Genomic DNA, 24,137 nt, shown 5'->3' on the forward strand with positions numbered 1-24,137 from the left:
TTTAGAAAATCATGGTGGCAAAATACTGAGAAAAGAATTTAATGATAAATATATAAAGTGTAGTGTATTTAATTTAAATTGTCACTGATTATGCTTTAAAATGGATTTGGATATACTACTAGATATATTAAATGTTAGATTTTAAGTATCATGATTAATCAGATAAGGGAATAAATTTCCACTGAGTTCTCAATGTCATTCTCAAAAGTTTGTTCAAAATATATTGTAAGATAGCCCATATTTCAATGCCGAGTGTTTACATTTTTTTCAAAAATCTTGCACACTATTATCTTTCTTGCTTAATAAGACACTTCATGTCCAATTCTTTGTATTTTTAAAGTCCATAAAGTTCTATCCAATTATTTAAATCTTGATTCATTCATTATCTGTTTGAAACTACTTTAAAATGATATAACTTTACCTATTGTTTAGCGCAGCATGGTCAACATCATGGCTCTTGCACCAGAAAACCCCAAACTAAACTAACAAACAAAGGAAACAAATTCAGTAAGACAGCATTTGGAAAAATGTAATATTCAAATTTTTTTCAACTAGATGTAAAAATCATCATGATTTTTGATTCCTTTGTTGTATGATAACTTATTCAGATTTGTATCAGGCGATAAACCAGAAAAAAATGTTCCAGTTTGTGTGGATTGACACAGATCCTGTATTATTTAATAATTAAAATTTTCTTCCTTTACATAAACTTATCTGCATTTTTTTTTTATCACTCCGTGGATAATTTTTTTTTTCGTACTTTATTCTATCGTTTTATTTTTGAATGGCTGCTATTATTCCTTACAAAGGAATGTTAAAAATAGATAAAACCGCGTTTTGTTGAAAAGAATAATAAATCTTACTATAATAAGCACTAAAATGAAAATTATAGATTCTCCTAATGATTTAGAATGGATGGAGAATCTATTGTATTTCTATGGCGAAAATAAATTTTTACAATAATATTTTGATATTTAAAGCATCTTTCACATAAAAATTCAGATATAAATTAAAACGACTCAATAAAAAATGTAGTTATAATTTTAATATAGCCTTTTTTGTGAAATCAACAAATTCTTATTTCTAAAGACTTGAACGAAGAGGGAAAAAATTATTTATAATTTCTTTGATAGAAACACAGTTTCACAATGAAATTTCATCCATTTTTAGTTTAAAAAAAATGAAATTCCAATTTAAACATTGAAAGGGGACAATGAAATAATGCATATATAATTTTATTCTGCAAATATATCTATACAAATGATGATAAAATGGTTTTTCTTTCTCAATAAATAGATGGATCATAAATAAATTTTGAAATAAAATCCAGTGATTCTGAAAGCAACGTATCCTAAAAATTCTTGAGCAATCATGATCTAATGATTTGGTGAATCCATTTCAGATATTTGGACACTCTTGTGTAACCTCCCGGAAAACCTGGTTTGGCGCAATCCACTCCAAATGAAACCACTCCAACGACATACCAATGATCACCTTGAAGATCCATCAGAGGTCCCCCGGAATCACCCTGCAAGATGAATAAAAGAAAATATTAAATTCTTGTCAAAGAAAAAATCGAATTAAATATACCGAGCCCTTTTCTATTTTACTAAAGTCTCTTAAGGTGGAATGCAAACAATACCCCTACCCAGACAGAGGCCATGCGTGAAACTTGATGGAGTCGCCGAAGAGCAACCCCACCTAATGCTAAGGAATAAACGATCCTTCATGATATTTGACACTTACAAGCAACAAAGGATCCCCTAGTGAGAACGCATATTGGATAATAAACTCTTGAGAAGGAATACAGAACTGACTTTTCTTTGATTATTTCCCTTCCAATTACTTTCCTAGAGCTGATTTATGTTGCAAGCATCCAAAACAAATTTTCTCAATTTTTGAGTTATTGTTCTGAAACTTATGAATATTTTATGATATTAGTCTTAAGCTGTAAAAAATTGCAGCAGCATTCATTAGTAACTTTTTCAAATTTAAATAAGAAATTAAGGAACTGTAAAAAATATACTTTTAAAAAAGGTTAGAAATATTCATTCTGTATTAAAATCTAATGTGAAACTATTCTTCCATATATTTGAAACAAATATATTGATTTTGTAATATTTTGCAGGTTTAAAATTACCCAAATTGAAATTTTTGCTTTTGATACAGAATTACTTACTATGACTGTGAATTAATTTTGAAGGAATTTTTTGCAAATTAAATACTTACTTGTCAAAAATTGTTTATGTTATTATTTTTCAAAGTATTGTTTATCGCTAACTATTCTTTTATCTTTCTGATGTTATATGGATACCATATCGAAAACAGTATTCCCCAATAGATCCATTTTTCTTATATCATTCGGAAGTTTGGAAGTATTACTTCACAGGGGTATGTTTTATGGATAGAAAAAAGTAGTTATCCGATAAAGCAATATCTGGTGCATTGGCGGGTGTGATAAATTTTCTTATTTCAGAGTTTCTATTTTTTTAACTAGCGGATCAATATGTGATCGAGCGATGTCCCGTTCAAAAATTTCACCACGTGTTTGCTCGAAATGTGATCCTTCAATGCATGGTTCAAATGCATCAGTTGGTTTAGTTTTTGGTTGGTTTTAATAGTTGGTTTTAAATAGCCTTCTTCATTCAATTGAAGCAGATTTTATACTATAACACTAAGTTGATCGCACCAAATACAAAGCATGGCTTTCGAACCATGAATATTCGATCTTGTCATTGCATAAACAAGCAAGCATTCTAATTGTCCCAAAAAGAAACACATTAGTTAGTTCGGGTCTGATATATTGCATGCAAAGGCAATGCAACAAATGATTTGTATGCAAGCTGGATCTTTAAATACACCTACATGTTTAAAAAAGCTTGTTTTGTTTCTTTATTTCTTGTTATTCGTCATGAGTCACTTGTTTGCGTATTACACATTTTTTGGCGCGTTTCTGATAAGAAATTTGATAAAGCTTTTGAGCACATATTGCAGTTTTGCAAATTGTGAAAAGATATAAATATTCCATTTCTTGTCGTGATCCTACCAAAATTTGACGCAGATTGAAAATCCAGTTTGGAAATTCCGAATAAGGTCATTTAACTGAAGAGACGGTTTTTCCCCAAAATGAAAATCATTCCTTCACTAGACTCAGAGCCTTTTTTTAATCCTTCTGATTGGTTAAAACCAAATGTTTCGTTCTTATGCATTTCTTTGATTAATAATTTATGCTAATGTTTATTAATAAGAAAAAATAATGTTAATGAAAAAATAATGTAATAATTACCCCACAAGTGTCTCTACCACCTTCCAAAAATCCTGCGCATACAAATCCATCTGTAATTCCTCTTGGGAACTGTTGTCGAAAGTCTAGCACTTTTTCAGTCAATATAGCGTTACATTTCCGGTTAGATATAACAGGAATGGCAGGGAGCTCCATTAACAAACGACTTGCAGGACCGTCTATATAAAGTAATAAAAAAAATAATTTTAACGTTATCTACATATAAAAAACAGTTATTACACATTGACCTTCTTTTTCTGAATATAACTCTGACTTTAACATATTATATAACTTCGACATGTAGCAATAATTTCTTTTTGTCTGTCCAAGTTTTATTTCTTCTTCACATATGAACAGAGTGAAGTAAGGTGATTATTTTATCAATAGTATATTCTTAAAAAATTTTAAGACGAGGAAAAATCTGCAAAGTGTGTTTCTCCTTCGTGCATTATTGCAGCTTTATACTGTCTTATATCATCTTATATCAGCAAGCATTAAACATTTCCGGTTTGAAATCTCACACACAATCAAAATTCCACAGGGCAGGTTTTCTGTCAAATAGCTGAATTTTAATAAAGGTACTGAATACTTTTTTTTAATTTACTGACAAATAAAAGATACTTACCTGGTTTTGTCGATCCCCAACCAGCAGCTGTGGTACCAGTTCCCTCCAAATTTACGAATTCAGAACTCAAAGGCAAGCAGATAGGACTGACATTCTCGGAATTTACCTCTCTCGACAAAGTCAGGACAGCTATATCGTCATAATATTGGTTACGGCTGTAAGTATTAGGAACATGTATCTGACTGATACCGTACTCATAAGCTAGATTCTGATCAACGTGTCCTATCCTTGCTACATATAGAGACGGACTAAAAAAGAAAAAAACTCATGTCAGTTTTAAAGGTATTTGGTTTTGTTTATATTTTCTTTTCTGGTAAATTTTATTTTTAAAGGACATTTTAAAATAATTTAAATTATTATAAATAATTAATATTGTTAATTTTTTTTTCATTTGTTTGTTTTAAATATGCATCTTATAATTCCTAGTGTTATTCTTCCAATTACTGATCATTTTGGATTTTAACTCATCGTAAAACCGATAGACGACACATTTTGGTAATTTTATTTCAACAAAAGGGTATCAATATATATATAGTCGTCCAACATCGTCTGTAACCCCGATCAGTGTTAAAAATATTTTTTCTCCGTCTTGGTCTGCACCACTACTGGAAGCGAAATCCCAATTTTATTTTGTCATCTAGCAATGGAGACAGGGCTTTTTTTTTAAAGTTAACTGATTTATCATTGTTCAAATAAACCTAAACATGAATAAATTTTTAATGGTTAGCAAAGGTTAATGATATAAATTTAATGGGTGAAGCTGAATTTCATAGAAAAATACTATTGAATGTCATTCTTATTTAATTGCCTACAAATGTACAACCATAAGAAAAATAATGCCTCCTGAAATAGGAAATAAGAAGATATTTGCTGTAAATTATCTGTTAAAGTCATAACAGCTATTGGAGGTAGTAATAATGAATACAAAGATAGATATTTTGAATGAAATTTATTTGAGTATCCTCAATTTTTCGAAAGTTAGCTTACTATTATACTTAGAGAAAAGTTTTAATATTCTGGCATTTTTTTAAATTCGTGACTTCTATAGACAATTTTAATAATTTGACATTCAAAAAAATTATTTATTTTGATGATGATTTAAGTTTTGTTACAAAGCAGATTTTATGAGACAGCAAGGTGTAGTCATTTTAATAGCTTTTAGCGTTTTCTTTGAAGCGATAATTCGTCTTAAATAAAACCATGGAGTTTGAGTTTGCTTTATTTTAATTACAATTTCCAATTTTCTTTAGGCACATTTGGTGAGCAGTTGAGATAGTAATATGAATTTTATGATATTCTATACATTTGATTATATTTGAAACATACTCTTTTCTTTTGAAGCAGTGAGCAGCGGATAGCACATGTCTTCTAGTGATCATGGCACCTGTACATTTATGAGTAAATATTCCATATCGGTCTCGCATAAAAATTGCCACCTGCAAAAAAAATAGAGACATTGAAGAATTTTCGGAATCCAAAATTAAGAAAAACAGAAAGTATGGAATAAATGCAACTAGACGGCGGGAAATATGCCTGGTTTGAGAAACGCTTAACATATTAAAGGTTTTCAAGAAAATAAAATCAAATTTATCAGAAGGTGAAAAAATGCTTACATGCAAATATCAAATCAGAAAATGATTTGAAATTATGAAGTGATTCGTCAATTGCATTCAAATTTCCCGTAACAAGATGAATTCATAATTTAAAGCAATGAAATCAATTCTAAAATGGAATCTCTTAAGGTTTTCGGGTTGGGAAATCTGTCGAAAAACATTTTTACAGATAGTTTTTAAGTTAACGAACGGAATCCCAAATTTAAAAAAAACTGAAAGTATAGAATAAATTCAACTAGATTGAGAGAAATATGCTTGTTTTGAAGAACACTTAACATATTAAATATTTTCAAGAAAATAAAATCAAATTTATCAGAAGGAGAAAAAATGCTCACATGCAAAAATGAAGAATTTTTGAAATTATGAAGTGATTCACCAATTACATTAACATTTAAAATAATAAGATAAATTCATAATTTAAAGAAACTAAAATCCATTCTGAAATGGAACTCTTAAATTTTACGGTCAAAAAACCTGTCTAAAAACATTTTTTTTTTTTTTTTAGTTTTAACAGCCAGTTTTTAAGTTAATAAAAATATCTTGACTTAGACCATTGTTCCAATGTCTAAGTGAAAAATTGTTCCAATGTTCTACACACATTTGAAAGTTGAGTAAAAATGATGAAAAATTAGAATAAACGATGCAGCAGCAACACAGGCGGGAACTGTAGTTGAGTCCTAAGTGCCATCCCCGGCCACGGTACAATCCTTTCATAAGGAAGTACGTCCCGTCATCGATGGGAGGAGCCAGACCTCCACATTTTCGTGTAACCACAAGGACGGCTAGAACCAATCCTCATGCTGGAAGTTTCTCATCCTCAATGACGAGGTGCTTCCTATGGACAAGAAATACTTAAACAAAATATATTTTTTAATTAGAGGGACTTACCATCCAAGGCCAGGCTCCTTGTTTCGCCTCCTTTCCTCCTATCACGAACCCCTGCAATCCATTGACTTTACCACATTCTGTAAGAAAGAGGTGCGTTTTCTTTGAATTCTTAACGAATTCGTGGCAGGTATCTCAATTACCTTTACAAAGCACAAATGAAGTGTCATTAAATGTTAATAATAATTGAAAATGAAATGAAATAATTGAATTTAAACAAAATGAACTTGTTATTTTCTGAGTAGTCACCTGTTTAATGTTAATAATGCTGTTCGTTTTATTATTAGGATATTTCATTTTTTTATTGAAAGCTTCAGATTTGCGGTTAATAAATATAGATGAAAATTTTTCATGAAATATCTATTGTTTAACTTGTTCTCTAACACATAAAAAAATATGTCTAGTTGTTAATAATCGTACATGATATTAACATTCAAATTGGTGCTAAAAAATATATTTAAAAAAGGCAATTTATTTCAAACAAAAGAAATTGTAAAATTTTTTAGCCTTTTCGCCTTTAAGAAGAAAAAAATGGTTCGAACATTCTTTTATAAAAATCCTCTTTATAAAAAAACTTTTGTTCTAATAGGCGTTCTGCTCAGTAACGAGTATGGTGAACCTCCAAATCTACTTAGAATTATTCTTTTAATAAAATTAAATTTTACAAATTTATACTAAGAATTTAATTTGATTTCAAAGGGAAAGGAATTTCCTTTCATGATTAAGATTTGCTATTAAAATAAATCGAAAGAATTTCTACTCAGCACTAATTGCTTTTAAAAACATAAGGTAAGTAATTATAAGGAAAGTAATTATTTTTTCAAACTCATTTACTGATTTTTTTTGGTCTGATTTATTAACTCCAAAATTCAGCGGCATTGAATAGTGAAACAGAGTTCTCGGTGAAAGAAGTCTTTCGTCGTAACTCCAAACAGTTTGTCCAAACTGAATAATTTCAGAAATTGAGGCTACACAATCATATCCACTTTGCTAATATCACGGAATATCTTTATATCATTGGAAAATTCTCAACGATTCAACTCAACATAGCCCTGGGCCTATTCTTGGGGGTTGCTGAATTTGAACTGTTGTGTTGTAGGGTGGCATTTATTATTATATTTAAGGTGTACGTACACAGTAGAAGATTATTTTTTAATTTTAACTTTAAAAATCCAGTTTTTTCACAGTAGATCATTAATATATGTTTAAACTCATTTCGGTGAGAAAAACCCATACTACACTAATTATGAATTAATTAAATAATATTTAATGAGCTAATTAGCCTATTTTTTGAAACATGATATCTTAAATTCTAATCTGTACAGACACACAATTCTAATTGGAAGTTATGCCTAATATTAGTCTTCATGTTGTCTCTCTCAATCAAGTTATAATAATATATAGTTTTTTTTAACAATTTTTTTATCCACGATAAATAGAAAAAGCGAGATTTTTTCTGTCATTTTAACATTTAAATAGCTATTAAAAATTTATTTATATATACATATCTTTGATTGAGGCACAAAACATCCGCTATTTCATTCGGATTATTTTGATATATAAATACTTGTATTTGGTTCATTTCTTGTTGAGTTATGATTGTTTGAATGAAGCAACATAGTGGAAAAATATTATTCTTCATAAAATGAGTTTAAAAAAAACCGTAACAAGAGTTTTTAATGAAAGCACCTCAAAAAAAAATTATAACTCGAGAAATATTTCGAATATTGACAATATCTTGGTATAGTTTGAAAGTTAAAGGATCAGAGAATATTATTAAGCAATAAAAAATATTCGATATTTTGAACGATTTTCGAAGTTTCAAGTGTGTACATACACCTTAAGCAAAACTAGGGAATTTTTCGGAACAAGATAATCGATACTGTTCCTGTATATTCAGCGGCAGTATTAGTTTTGTGTTTCAATTTCGTTGCACGTATCAAAAACTTTTAACCATTACTTTAGAGTATACCTACAAGACTTCCGTCGTTCAGGTTAGTTCCGGATATTGTGCGCTTCTCCAAGCTATTCTATTTTGTTATCTAACCTCCCGCATTTCGCAAGACAATTTCCGTCATTTAGGATCTGATTAGAGACGAAATTTATGCTCAGAATTTCTTTCATGAATAAATTATTCCTTCCAAAATTTTTTCAAATTAAAAATAAAAAGAATAAAAAATATTAGAATCCCCTCCTCAAGCACTCAAATTCATTTAAATATTTTTGATATTTTAGCATTTTAAGTAGCATTTTAAGTATTTTAGCATTTTAAGTATTTAGCATTTTAGCATTTTAAGTATTTAAGTATTTTAGCATTTTAACTAGCATTTTAAGTATTTAAGTATTTTAGCATTTTAACTAGCATTTTAAGTATTTTAGCATTTTAAGTCCATTCTTCAGTAACTAATACTGAGTGAAATTAAATTTGCCTTATTTTAGGCCGTTTTAATGATTGTTATGAAGAAGATTTGCCAAGCAATGAGCGGTGCATGCTCAGGATTCCAAATGATTGGCTTTAAATAATGAAATTCGAAATTGTATAACTCAGTCAGATATAGAAGAATGGAACTTTTTTTATCTAAAATATAAAAATTTCAGTGATAAGAATTTTTAAATCGTTAAAGGGTACAGAACCTGAAGCTTCTTAAAAATTTAGACCTAATTAATTTTTTTCTAATTTTACATAAAATTTTTATATAATGGAAAGAAAGATATACGCATCAATTTAAGCGATAGATATATGTCTTTTGGAGCGAAGCGAATGAACGTTATCTTATAACTTATCCTTGCCCGCAGAAGTTATTGGATCCTTTTTTAAATATATAAAAAAATGCACGTATCGTACAAAAATATAAAAACAAAAAGAATATATTTTTGTCCTATAAGCAACTCTCAAGTATCAAAAACTTACATTTTACATAGAAATTGGATGATTACATTGTACATATTCTTTTACTAAATCAAGCGATTTTCATAAAGGAGCAAGTTATTTCTTTTTACCTTGCTGTCCATTCGGTGGCCTGTAAGTTGCAACTGGTGTCTCTTGAGTAACTGGTTTAGGTGGCGTAGGCCTCGCTGTCACTCTCGGTGTACGCGGAGAAAAGAATGGTCTCTCAGGACAGCATATTCTTTGCTTCCCATGGTATGTGAGACCACAATTTTGGGGTGGATGTCCCAAATATCTCAGAAGGCTGGGACGGCATCTGCTGTACTCCACGCATTTGGTGTTTTCTGGGCACTTTCGATCATTATGACTTTGTCTCGCATTACGATTTCGTCCTAAAGTTGAAAATTGAATTTTCAATATAAATACGTATTTGCTAATCTAATTACAATGATATGTATGCGAGAGTTAATAAATACGCACGAAATATTTGAACTTTCCATTTAACACTTTCCCTTCTTTTTTAAAAAAAATCATTTTTGTTGGGAGGTTTTTCGTAGCAAATTACATAAATAAAATTTCGAAATAAGAAAGTCTCTATATCTTTTGTATACAATATTTAGGACCAAAATTCTGCAGCTTATTCATTTGGCGTCCCCCTGCAAATAGAAAAGTAATGTTTATGTTATTTTCCCAGATACTTTCCTATGCTGTGCATATGCAAAGGTGGACAATAGCGATAAAGATTAGATGCGGTGAGTGGCGCAGAAGATGCATGTAAGAGAATTATGAGATTCTTTCATATTTTTCGAAAACTATTTGATTTCACTTTGAATTCCTCATATAGATTCTTGGAGAAAGTCTTAACAAATTTACGCCAAATAAGCGCTCTTTCAGAGGTAAAATATTTTGTTCCTAATCCCTTAATGTTATTAACCGCACAGGGGATATGTTACTAACATGTTATATATTGCGTACATAAATATTTATTCTGTATTATTGATTTGAGCATTTTCAACATTTTGCGCGCTAATCTGTATATGATACAATGCAATCATTCTAAAAATTTGTTTTTCTTTTTCGGTTATTAATTTGAATAACTAATGCGATTTAGAGTACAATTCGGTTTTAATGGCACAAAAAAAATCGCCAAGAAAAAATTTCGCCAAATTTTAAAAATATACTCAAGTACATAAAATTCATAGTACGCTGAAATATCAAATCATATACTTGCTATATAGTTTAAAGATAGAAAATGTTAAATTGACGAAATTTTTTCTTGGCGCTTTTTTGTCGCCATTAAAATCGACAAGTACCAGATTTAGCGACACATAAAAGGGTAAGGTAAATCTGTCTGTGAGTAAATATTGTATGCATTTTCTTGTAACTCGGTTTAAGTATCAGTATTTCTGTCAGTTTCTCACGCACCTCAGTATGTTTTTTATGGTTGGCCACATGACCATTAGCTCACAATCAGTAAGAATAGCAACTAAAATAATCCAGAAATAACTTCAATTATCTCGAGTTCATAAGAAAATACATCTCATAGAAATTCTTTAAAAATTATAGTTATTCATAGCTGCTATTCCTATTTGACGAAAGTAAAAAAAATCTAATTCTGTTTTTGCATGCTCAACTCATTTCTTTAATAAAAGATTTTTAATAAAATGTTTTTTAACTTAACCACTTAACTGTTTTATTTTCTTTGCTATCTTATAAGATGACTCCTTCTATTTTGGAAATATTTTATTTTGATTCAAATGGAAGTCCATTGAATACTTAACGTATTCATGTACACTCCGACGTCCTGGCATAGGGGTAGCTCGTCTTCCCCGTGACCTGGGCGTCCGACGTTCGAGTCCCGATTCTGGCATGGTTGTTCTTCTTCTGTGTTCTATCTGTGAGTTGTATGAATGTGCCCCCCCTGTAAAAAGGGGTTGTGCAAGCGAACATGGCGCATGAAGTAGCTAAATCGTACTCTTGGCCCTAGTTGATGCTATTGAAAAAATAAGAAACCTCACTCGGCTTAAATTGCTGCTAGGGGGCTTGTAAAGTGCCATAAGTCACAACCCAACAACATTTATGTATACGAAGTAATTTTAATATTGAATTATAATCGTTATGAATGATTTATTTTTTGCTTACAACTATCAAAATTCGATAAATCGATGCACGTATGGCACTCGGGCAAAACAGTTAAGCGGTTTAATTGCATTAACTGAACAATTTATATTGAAGGAAAAAAAACAAATAAAAGTTTCCCTTCATACTAAAAATCCCACTTTCAAAGAAAAAAAAACAAATTAAATATGATTTAATATTAATAAATATTAAAAAATATTAAATTATATATATATATATATATATATATATATATACATATATATATATATATATATATATATATATATATATATATATATATATATATATATATATATATATATATATATATATATATATATATATATATATATATATATATATATATATATATATATATATATAAATTTTTGGAATTTATTGATATTTTGGATAGATAGATCAACAAGCCATAGAAAAATAAAATAAATAAATAAATAATTCTTTTTGAAATGGAATAAAAATTAGCTTTCACAGACAGGAAAAAGTGCCATATTGCAAATTAGAGAAGTTGCTTTATATTTCCCAAAAAAAAAAATGAATCATATAAATTAAAATTCTTCAAAACTTCACTTACAAATCATATGATCAGCAAAAGATTTCTTATTTAACGATTCTTTTCTTCATAAACTTATGAAGGACTGAATAAGAAGAGGAAAGGTAATTTTTTCCTTAATCGTGGACTTTTAATGTCACTGAGTAAGATGTATCTGATGTCAACAGTGGCATATATAAATGTTGAAAGGTGTGTTGATATCCTTGAAGCAATTCTCAAGAACCAAGTTCTGCTTCAAGGCAAAATATTACCGAGTTTAAAGAGATAGACATGAAGAATATAAGGAAGAATTAAAAATAGATAAAAATTATAGTGTGTTCTAATATTTTTAAAGGTTATGGTAAAAAAAGTGTCAAAATTTCGTTTAATCAAGTTAATTAAATTCGTAAAAAATAGCTTCTAGGTACAAATTTCTACACCCCAAGGTATATATGTGTCATATTTGGTAGCTTTAGGTCAGTCTGGTCAGATTTGTAGATAGTCAACAAACACTCAAAAACACGCATGTATTCATCTTTAATGTTAGTAAATTTCATTCATGATTTCCAATTCATTTTAATTTTAGTAATTTTGCTTCGAATACTTCTTCGATTTTATTTTTTAAACTTCATTAGTACTAGAGGGCTCGCTAGTGTTCACTAATCCCCAAGGACACTGTTTTTCAACCTTTTCAGGTTTGTGATTCCTTCCTATTCGCTTCATCCATTACTTTACACACTGTAACACATTTATTAAAAAAGAAACTAAAGATGAGCTTAACTGATTTATTTTCCGAATTTAAATCAGTGCAGATTAAAATGTGTTGGCTTTGTAAAAAGATCTTTTATTTATTTGTAAGCATTTAGAAGGTAAATCCAACATCGAAATAAAATCAATGGGAAAAAGGACAAATAAGGTTATTTAAGATATATAAATATAAAAAGAGTCCTGAAGACAAATGATTCAGTATAATTGCAAATAATTTGTGGTTTGACATCATGTCATAGTTATCGTAAAACAGAATATTTTAAGAAGCTGTAAAAACTGTAAATCTAAATACTTCCCTTGCCTTCTTTCACCTCAGTCAACACAGATGAAAATGTGTGGCTATCGAAAAAAACTTTCTTATACTAATAATTATGGGGACGAATTGAACAAAAAATACGAAATTTTGAAAATGAAGACCAAAAAAAATTGCATTAATTCGGCAAAGATTGATAATGTTGCCATTTTGGCAACACATCAGATGTTTATTGGAAATATTTTATGCTTCCAAAAATGGTCGAGGCAAAGTTTGAAAATTTTCACCATTGATCAAAGATAGTTTATTTTCAACAGCAAAACTCTAATGTTTCATATAAATCTATTTGATCATCTTAAAAAAAATCAAATGTATTCTTCAATTGATTCATTTTCAAGTTGAAATCATTTTCTTTCATTGTTTCATTTGAATTTAACAGCACGTAGGTGTCTTATATTATTACATTGAAAGAACAAAAGAGCTGAAACAACCAGAATATATTTGAAACTTTGTTTATTTGTCTAAGAAAATGAATTCCTGTAGAAAAAAATAGTAAGCGTTTTAGGTATTTTACAACCCTAAGCAATGCTCATTACGAACTTATAACTTGTAATATTTTAATAGCTTGCGAATTTAGCCATTTCGACAAATTTCGACAATAAATGTGTTAGTGAAATATTTTGGTTTAATTTATCATTTTAGAAGTTTTGTAAAAATATGTATGTTTTTATTTCTTTGCTCGTAATAATCATAAAAGATGACTAAGAAATTAGAATGATTAGCAATAATTATTAATAAATTATAATTATGTTAGCATAAATTATTACATCTTAAATAATTACTAATTAAAGATTAAGGTGATAAAAGAATTTAAATAATATGACCAGATAAGAAAATAACATTAAATTATAATATTCATTTGCACTCGAACGTAGAAGAGAAACAGGCAGATTTGCCGTGAAAAATTTGATAGAGCTATAAAGTGCAAAGTTAGTGCAAAGGAGCTATAAAGTTTAGTGCAAAGGCATATACAAAATTTTATCTAACTTAAATCAATTTTGTTTTATTGTGATCAAAGACAAACGAGCAGACTTTAGCCCAAAATCGTGTTTTTTAAACTCGAAGAGATCTGGCAAAATGATCCGGCAAAATTTCTATTTCGAATTGTTCGATGATCACAAGGCTTTGTACGCTAATTACATTAATTAATAGGTATTATAAAACTTACGTTAATTAAATAATTTATTAGATTGATTATTTATTACATATTTAATTAAAAAAGTATTCTAAAAAGGATAATATTTCATAAGTGTTAATCATATAATCTGTTCGAATTGGAAAGATTTGTAATAGAAAAACTGATTAATATTTTAAAAGAATTTTTTTTTAAAAAATCAAATAATGGAGCAAAATTACAATTATCTTTTTTTTCTGCTAAATTCTGCTTCTGCTTCTAAAATGGATCAAAATTAAATTTCTCACAAAAAGTCATTTTTACCAATTTTCTGAAAAAAACTTAAGCTGCATGAAGATAAATAGACATATACCATATAAGTAAACGCTTGAAACAGTTTTCAGTGATATTGGAGAAGAACAGTTTTGAGACAATCCGTGTTGCAGTATTCATTAAAATCCCAAAATTTAATGATTTTTTAAAAACTTATGTTTAATTCGAATAAGGAACTCACAAAAACCATTTTATTTTTTGATATATTTCGACGATCATTTTAGTTTATGACTATAATGCCTTTTCAGTCATTTTTCCCAAATCGTTTTAGAATAAGGTATAAACAAATAATATTTGGTATGATGTAAACAGTCGTTTAAAGGCTATTAATTAATCAAATTGAATTAGGCTCAAGAAAGTATTTTTAAACTGCATCCATTGAAATTTTAAACAATTAGTTTAAATAAGGAATTTCGCATATATTTTCCTATTTCGCATATTACATTAAGGCAACTGACACTAATCGGTTAAAAAAGTTGTAATACGAAGTTTAATAGATCAATTATGATTTACCATTGTATTTCTAAAGAATATTTACAGCGATTTCAGGTTTAAATCCCTGGAAACAAAAACAGCAAAGTCATTTTTGTTTTTGTAAAAACAAAACACAACTTTCTTTTTTTGTAAAAACACAATCCAGATTTCATTTCCTTCAGTGCGGAAAATGAATGGAAAGCAAATCAATTCAAACGGTTTAAAACTTTAAAGGGCCATTTTTTTCTAGTCATATTATGTTAAAATATTTTTAGGCTTGAAATTAGAATAAGAAAAGGGATTCATTTAGCTTATTAAATAAATTTAATTTGATTAATTAATTAATTTGGTTCATTAATAATTAAGTAACAAATCAAGACACACCATTTCATGTGAGATAAAGAACTGAAGCATCTAAGTTTCTGTCTTTCTACAAAAATTTGTCAGAACTTATGCCAACCTACATCATTTCATACACAGATTGATAAATTTGGTGGGAAGCATACTTCTCACGGCCTAGAAAGGGTTAAAATAGTAAATGGGAGAGGAAATAATTCCTTTAATATAATTTTGCACATCAGGAGAAAATCACTGGCACGAATTGAATAAAAAAATTTGCATAATAAGCATATTAAAACAACATTGGCTAATAATAACAATTCATTTGAACAATACTTACTCTGAGCGAAACCTTCATCCACTAAACATAAACACAACAGTAAAACCAAACTCCTTCCTAAGGACGAAACGCGTTTCATTTTCGTACATTAAAACAGGAACAGACCATTAAATGACTGCAAGTCAATTCAGTCGGTTTAAAGTATCAAAGTGAAGAGGAAACCAACCACATTTACGATATGAGATCACCGTCGGAGGATTTCCTACGATTTCGGAAATACGCCCATTTGCGCATGGGTCATCCTTTTTCCTCCTAGCGAACAAGTTGTCAATTACCTGCAATATCCCGAATGAAATCCTTTTTTTTTTTTTTTCGTTATTTTCATTCATACGTAAATGAAAGGTTGTTTTCGCACGCATTTATATTTGATTATTTCGATCACATTTCAAAAATGGATTGTCTCTTAACACACACACACACATTGCTCAATTATTTCTTTACACAGAGGGAAAGTATTTTAATAGACAAAAATTTCACCTCAAAATGTTGATCAATCTTCTTGTTTTAGATCTCTATAAGTCCTAAAAACACATTTTTAGAACCATGTCTATCTATCTTTCTGTTATTCAGTGAACATGCTAATCCAAAATCACCCTGAGCTACAGTCAGAATTTGATGCATGGCTTTTACACCATATTTGCAGATTTTTTATCATATTTTGGATGAAATTCATCTTCAAAATTTTGTGTATATTCCTTCTTATCCATGGGAATATGCTAACTGAAATGATAACACGATAGATTCAAATTGTTATATAGATGTAATTTAGCATACAGTTATATCACAAGAATTGTATAGCTGCGTCGTAAGAATTTCGACCAAACATACGAAAGTTTTTGTTATCTACATTATTACATTACAAATTTATCGTATACATTTTGTGGAATTTTCGTATGTTCAGATTTTACTCAAGGTTAAATTAGAAAATAATGATATGTATTTAATTATTGTGCAAGATAACTTTCTTGATCTTAAATTATTTTTTTATGCATTCGCTTCGAACTCTCATTTCGTATGCGTGTAATACCGTTTCTAAAATATTTCGGCTGGTAAATATGTTTCTATTGAAAAAATTAATTGCTTTAAATTAATTTAATCCTAAATTAAATTAATTATAAAACATCTATACATAAAGCTTGTATGTTTTCTAATAAATTAACGTTGTTTTTCAAACTGTAATTTATTTATGACATGCAGAAATATGCATACCTGTGAATGGATAGCCTCAAAAACATACTTTTAGAAATAAATCAGATGGTGAAAATGAACTTTGCTTGCAAATATTTCATAAAACTTACGAAATGAAATTTGAAGATTTTCTTATACATCCGTTACCATCTCAAAGACAGCCAGGTTCTTTCCAACTCGTATAAACGGCTTCTTACAAAGAATTGACTTTTTTTCCGAGAGGGTGGGGGGAGGAAACCTGTTGCTTTCTTATATAATTATAAATAAAAAATATTTCCTGACATAGAAACGAAAAGCATAAATATGTATAATCCTTTTGTGCTGTGAAGGACGACCATTCCGGTTTTCTTGTTGCCGATCTTGTGCGAAATGATTATCTAAATTTTGATTCTAGATTCTTCCGTTCTTATTCACTTATTTATTTCATGTGACAATTAAATGCTTCATTTTCTTAAGAGAAAATATGCTCTGTGTTTCCTGAGAAGTTACGCAAGCTCTATATTTATCAAAAACTTATTCATTTAATTTTTAAACGATAGTTCCCTCAAAAGAAGTACTGTTTTCATTTAACTTGGAAATAAAATGTATTACAATCAAAAACAGGGTAATTTCTGTACTATAATACAAAATAACTTTTATTTGCTAACTTTATATCAAAAGGAGTTTTAATGTATTACTGTTAGTGAGGTTATTTCTTCTTGTATGGACCATCTAGCCGTATTTTTTAATTCATAGTTAAGTTGGTCACTTTGAAATAATTAGAGTACTTTAAAATAAGGTAATACTACTTTTCTATTTCGTGAATAAGGTTACTAATTAATTAATAAAACATATCATTAATGTCATTAAACTATATATAAGTAACTGGGAAATAATTAAAATTATTTAATTTCGAAATTTGTTAGCCTTCACACAGGGTAAAACCTTCTTAAATATTACTTACAGGTAAAAACTACAATATGTAATATAAATAGTACGTAATAATAAATAGTAATAATTAAATAAACAGTTGATAAAATAGTTTTTGACATTAAGGCAATTTGGAATGCTTTTGAATATTATTAAATAAATTTTTCACCTTTAGTCCCATAAAATTTGGGAGCATTTCCCCAATTTCAAAAAGATAAAAAAAAGTAGTTTGAAATGCTGAAACCTAATAAAATAACTTTAAAAAAACATCGATGAATGGATCCAATGAGATAAAAATAAACAGATTTTTCTGAAAATATGAATTTTTAAATTTAGGAGCACATATATGAAATACTTATCATTATAAAAAAATTGTATACATTTACATAAGAATTATATATTTTTTAAAGGTGTTCTTAATAATTTCTGTGAAGTAATATATTTTAAGATCCCATTTTTAAAAAAAATTATCATGCAGAGTAATGAAAGCAAATTCAGTATGATTATTGAGTCTTTAAAACATATCATGCTTACAAATTGTTTACAAAATATTTTTAATAAACTTTTTTTTTGCATTTATATATTTTCTAGTATAAAGTACAAAGTAAAAGTATTAAAATCTTCAAAAAATTCAGTCTCGAAATTTTGACCATTCTCCACATTTCAGACCTCACTGAGTTCGAGAAATATATTTTTGCAATTATGTCTGTCTGTCTGGCAAATCAAAACTTCTTTGAGTTAGATGGATGGCATTGGTATGTGGTCTTCGCAAGACTTTTAATATTAAATTTAATATTAAAATCCTTTAATATTAAATGTTAATATTAATGCAATTATATGCAATTAATACTAAAAATGTCAATCGGAAGGAAAAAAATATTAATCAATAAAATGAATCTAGGTTTTATCACATTCCATACATTTTTTAAGGAATTTTCATTTTGTTTTGTACTTTCTAAAGAAACAGGTTTAATGTAACTAAAAATGTTCTTGTGTATAGAAAATACATGAATAAATATAATTATAATATGATGATAATTTATAATTTATAACATGAATAATTTATAACATGAATAAATAAATTTATAATAGCTAATATATTAAAAGCTAGGCCAATCTAGAAAACATAACACTTCTAAAAAAAACGAGATTAGTTTTAAAATAGAAGTTTAAGCAAGTTTCAGTAAATTAATTAAAGTTAATACTACAAAATATTCAAAAATATTTTCCAATTTATTACAATAATTTTATATACTTCATTCTGTAAAATAGTCCATGAAACTGAATAGTAAATAATTTAAAGGTTTAGAATTTGAATAATAAAAATTAAATTTTTTAATGGTAGTATTTCACGCTAACAACGTAAGATTTTTTAATTCATCAATTCTCAAATCTAATTAATTTACATAAATCATTATTTTGCAGTCGAATATTATCATAAAAGTTATATGGGTTATGGTTTGAAAAACAAATAGACGGCTTACCTAATTTTTTCGTTATAAAGGAACCTTTTGTTGCTTTATAATTCAAGAAAATGCGCAATATTCAGATAGGGTTAATCGTTTATCTCTAACGGAAGGAACAGAAAGGATTTCTTCAAAATTTCTACATCGGATGATTTGATTTCAGTATCCGAGATTTGAATTAAATTCTTTTCCTTCCTTCTTTGTGATTCATAAACAAGGAAGAAAATGTCTTCTGACCTTGATAACAGTTATAATAATTTAATTTTTCAATGTTTAGCTGCAAACATGAGATGCATTTTGCATTTAACCAGCGGAAGTAGTCTCCTTGAAACTCTCTCGTATACTTTATAATAAAGATATCATTCCTCCTAACTCCGCATAAAATTGTAGCCATTCGGTGAAGTTGTGAATACCACAAGTACTCAGATTTTTATTTTTAGTTACGCACATAGGAATTTTGTGCTTCGTAATAAAATAAATATAACTTAAAATTGAATTTAGATGAAGGGTTTTCAATCAAAATTTGGCACAAAACTATAATTTTAAAATGAAAATTCAACCAAATTTCATTTTTTTGATGCATTGGATTTTAGCTTTCTTGTGCACGAAGAATCAACGAAAAATATTGTAATTGGCAAGAAATTCGAACTTCAGAATTTAATGAATCTCCGTGTTTCAGGATTACCTAAGTTCGAAAAACACATTTTTGGATTTTCGTCCGTCTTTAAATCACTGGATATCATATTCACAGACAGACAGACTGTAAATATGATAGTTCAAAAACGCTTTGAAATAAACAAATGAAATTAAGTATAAGGTCTTTACACCAAATTTATAGATTTTTATCCAATTTGAATAAAATTCAATCAGGGAAAGTATGCCTGTCCAAATACAAATTAACATGATAACTACAAAATAAAAAGAGTTAGGCGAACGAAATGTAGTAAAATGGACACGTTCAGCTAGATCGTTGAAATTTGGTACATAGTTTTTACACCAAATTTTCAGATTTCTTTCAAATTTTGAGTAAAATCTGTTCAGAGGAAATCCGTCTGTCTGACTGTTCGAATATAAGTAAACACGAAAATTATAAAACGAAGAGAGCTAGATAAATAACAGTTGGTGCATAGTTTGTAAGTCAACCATCTAACTCTGCGAACCGCCACGAAGGCACACGTATTTAAACCATATAACTGAATGACCGGAACGCCGCAACAGCAACATTGACGGGAACTGTGGTTGAGTCCTAAGGGCCATCACCGGCCACGGTACAACCCTCCCCGAAGGAAGTACGTACCGTCATCGATGGAAGGAGTCAGATCCCCCACCTATTAGTGTACCCTCCAGGGTGGTGAGATCCAACCCCATGCCGGAAGCATCTCATCATCGAGGTGCCCCCCGGGGGTTGTGCATAGTTTGTAATGTAAACATCTGTCAAAGTTTAAAGCAACCCTACAATGGGTCAATCTGTGGTTTCAGAAATCAATTAGCGCCATAATTCAAAAGCGCAATGATTAAATATGATGTGACTACAAGTGCAGTTTTGAAGCCAATTTTGATATCCATCTGTTGAGTAAAACGCTCATAAAATACAAATTCGCCAAATTAATCGCCAAATAGCTCGCCTAAGAAGACACGATAGATTCAGCAAAAATACTCTAAATTCATGCCAAATTTAATGTTTCTTAATTACTGTATATAAGACGTTCTGTGGCATGACAAGTTTATTAGAGAGTATGCGAGAAAGTTTTGAGGAGACCATTCTCACTGATTATTCCTGTAATTACATAAGTGTTGGATCTGCCATGATGAGACAGTGGGAGGACAGATTATGGACAAGTGCGTTCCAACAATGAATCGCATATTTAGCTCTCGGAATTCGAAGTGTGGGAGGATGAAAATCATTTTTCAGCCTCTAACTTCTAACTTATTGCAGTTATCGATAAATTTTCAATATGAAAGTTTTTAATTTTATTAAGATGATAATTCACTGGTTTGAATTATAGTTTTATCTTCAATCGCAAGAAAGAAATGGGCAAAATGAAAATTTCAAAATAACACCATTCCCCTCTCTTTTATCCCCACAAGAAATAATAATTGCAAGAAAGAAATGGGCAAAATTAAAATTTCAACATATCACCATTCCCCACTCTCTTCTCTCCCCCGGGGGCGCTTCGAAATGAGGATGAGATGCTTCCAGATCTTGCCACCCTGGAGGGTACATGAAAAGGTGGGGGTCTGGATCCTCCCATCGATGACGGGACGTACTTCCTTACGGAAGGGTTGCACCGTGGCCGGTGATGGCCCTTAAGATTCAACCACAATTCCCGTCAGGCGGTCTGGTCATTCAGTTGCGTCGGTCCGGTCATTCAGTATTATTTATCCGTGTGCCATCGGGCGGTTCGGAGAATCAGTGATATGACTTCCCCTAATACCTTTCAACTAAATACCCCAAACTTCACCGAGATTTTCAAGATAATCATTTAAAACCAGCGAATCGAACAACATTAATGAATATTTTTCAGAAATCATATCATGTGAACCATTACAATAGATAATATTCCTGTGAGGAACCTACTGATAACTTTTAGATGTAAAGTTTTTCGCTATGATAAGAAGATAATTGAGTTCATTTGAACAAACATCTTATCTTCGAAAGTTAAGAGGTTGCAGAAAATTAAAAATTTCGGCTTTTCACCGCTTCGCCTCTTTTGGAGCTGAATGATCCATCTACCAACTCCTCCAAGATTTTCATTCTTTCTACAATAGCCTCCTTTTTTTTCTAATTTGTCATGCTTATAATATAGCATAATCATGAGTTTTGTGTTCCGCGGTATAAGAAAATAGTATGCAGAAATTATCTGAAAGTTTGTTATAAGAACCAATTCTGATAGATAGATTTCCTAAAAGATGACTGCCTAACATATTAAAGAACATACTATCATTTAGCTCCTCACAACATCTATTCAAATGTTTTTTTTTTTCAAGTAAACACTTTTTATTATGCGGAAAAAGGAGAATGTGATTTTTTCAATTTCTTTGAACATTCGTTGAAAATGAAAAAATGATAAAGAGCACATCTTTTTTTTTTTTTTTTTTTTGACTTATTGAATGCATTACATACTATTATGCTGGGTTTACACTCGGCCAGTAGGCAGCGCATGCGCAGAAAGGGACTGATTTATGTTTGCCAAAATTTCATAAGACAGATTCAGTCATTCCATACTTGGCTACAGATTGCCTTTTTGGCATCCTTAAATTTTTCTTTTCACAAAAATGATCGATATTAGTTTCTTAAAATGATGTATATATATATTCAAAAAAACACGGTAAAAGAAAAAAAGGATTAAATTTGGAAAACTACAAAAAAGAAAAGGCAGAAAAGGCAAATAAATTATAAAAACACACAACCTCGCATCAGAAAGAACAAAGAGAAAAAATGTCAGAATTAATCTATGATAAGCAATCCATTTTTTCCTGCCAAAAAAAAAAGCCGCCAAATTCTACAGATGCATGCGCAGTAAGAAAGAAATACATTACAGCGGCAAGTTGTTGTCCCGTCGGGCAATTACTTGTCATCGGCCGAACTTCAATTTTCAGCCTTTTTACGCATGGTCTGGCCTAGTGGCCGTCTTATAACTGTCCGAGTATAAACCCGGCATTATACAACAAAAATTTTACTTTAACATTGCATTTTGTTCGCTTTGTGTAGTTTTTATTCGCTTTGTATACTGGGATATAGCGAGTCATCTGATCCATAACATTTGAAGTTAGTTTGGGCAGTATTGTTTGGATAATTTATTACATAAGCATTTCGTATAGCTTATTACGTCGTAGTAAGTATTTATATTGCATTTAACGGTGAAATGGTGACAAAAAAGAAAAGTTTAGCTTTAATTAAGTTTAGATTTATTAAGATTTAGCTTTAATTTAGATTAATTAGATGAAATTAAGATCAACTGATTATAAAACAGTATTAATTATGAATTCTACTTTTGGATGCACTATTTGTAGCAGCACTAAGGAATAGCTTTCCAACTTGTTTTCCTTTTCTGAGTGAAGAAAATTCTCCGTTTCTCGACTGGCAGTTGTCTGAATACCTAATCAATATACGTGCTAACTGTGCATTAATTTTTTTTAATAATAATGGCGCATGAAGCGATTCCTTAGATGAAATCAAAAAAAGTGCGAAGGCGAACCGAGCGACAGTTTGCCGATTTGAAAAGAAAAACTGATCGTAAAGCTGCTGTATGGGCGGCAAAACGTGAAAAATTGAATCAATATTTAGATACTGGAAATATGAGAAAAGAATACCCACATTATGGGGTTTTGAGATTTGAATCCGAAACAGATTAATCAACAAATGTATGTTGTCATCCTGGAAAGATTAAGCTTCCAGTATCGAACGAATGGCCAGTGAAGGTTAAAAACTTGCTAACTGGAACTGACAAAAATTATGTACAATATCGGACAACATCGTGGTTGATGAATAAAAGCAAGCAGGGGGCAAAGACTCTTAGTCCAGTAATAATTAAGAAATAAATTATATTTTAGGTTTGGTTCAAAATATATTTTGTATTCCCTAATGTTTCAGAAGTTTTTTCAATTAAACATAAAATTATTGGATTTTTATACTAAAAACCCAATAAAAATATTAATTTTAGAAAATTTATATATTTCTAGGTTAATATTTTTTTTCTAAATTAATATTTTATCTACCATCAAAAAATATTAATTTATAGAAAATTAGTATTTTTCTATAAATATTTTCATTTTTCTTATCGATAGTTACTTTTGAAAATAATGCAACAAATGTAATTTATTACTTACTGCAATTTATTTTACTTGTATTATAATAGAGCTTAATTTTTATTTCCTAAGATATCATTTGTGTATTTTTTTAGATTTTAAATATATATACACACA

At 29.4% G+C, this 24,137-nt stretch overlaps 1 protein-coding gene across 1 annotated transcript; it reads right to left on the minus strand.

The window, feature by feature from the left end:
• Positions 1 to 1,238: 1,238 nt before the first annotated feature.
• Positions 1,239 to 15,846, minus strand: LOC129963568 (venom protease-like). Its single transcript, XM_056078029.1, has 7 exons — positions 15,649 to 15,846; positions 9,407 to 9,685; positions 6,410 to 6,486; positions 5,235 to 5,344; positions 3,909 to 4,156; positions 3,287 to 3,462; positions 1,239 to 1,528 (listed from the first exon to the last, which is right to left on the minus strand). The coding sequence occupies exons 1-7, from the start codon at positions 15,725 to 15,727 to the stop codon at positions 1,370 to 1,372; spliced, it is 1,128 nt and encodes a 375-aa protein (XP_055934004.1). The 5' UTR covers positions 15,728 to 15,846; the 3' UTR covers positions 1,239 to 1,369.
• Between the last annotated feature and the right edge of the window lie 8,291 nt (positions 15,847 to 24,137).

Source organism: Argiope bruennichi, chromosome 3 (assembly GCF_947563725.1).
Source record: "Argiope bruennichi chromosome 3, qqArgBrue1.1, whole genome shotgun sequence".
Classification (NCBI taxonomy): Eukaryota; Metazoa; Arthropoda; class Arachnida; order Araneae; family Araneidae; genus Argiope; species Argiope bruennichi.

Coding starts and splice junctions, on each gene's coding strand:
- LOC129963568 (XM_056078029.1), bottom strand. CDS start 15,727: ATGAAACGCGTTTCGTCCTTAGGAAGGAGTTTGGTTTTACTGTTGTGT. Junction 6,487..9,406: donor GCCACCGAATGGACAGCAAG/GTAAAAAGAAAT, acceptor TCTTTCTTACAG/AATGTGGTAAAGTCAATGGA. Junction 4,157..5,234: donor CACTGCTTCAAAAGAAAAGA/GTATGTTTCAAA, acceptor TTTCTTTTTTAG/TCCGTCTCTATATGTAGCAA.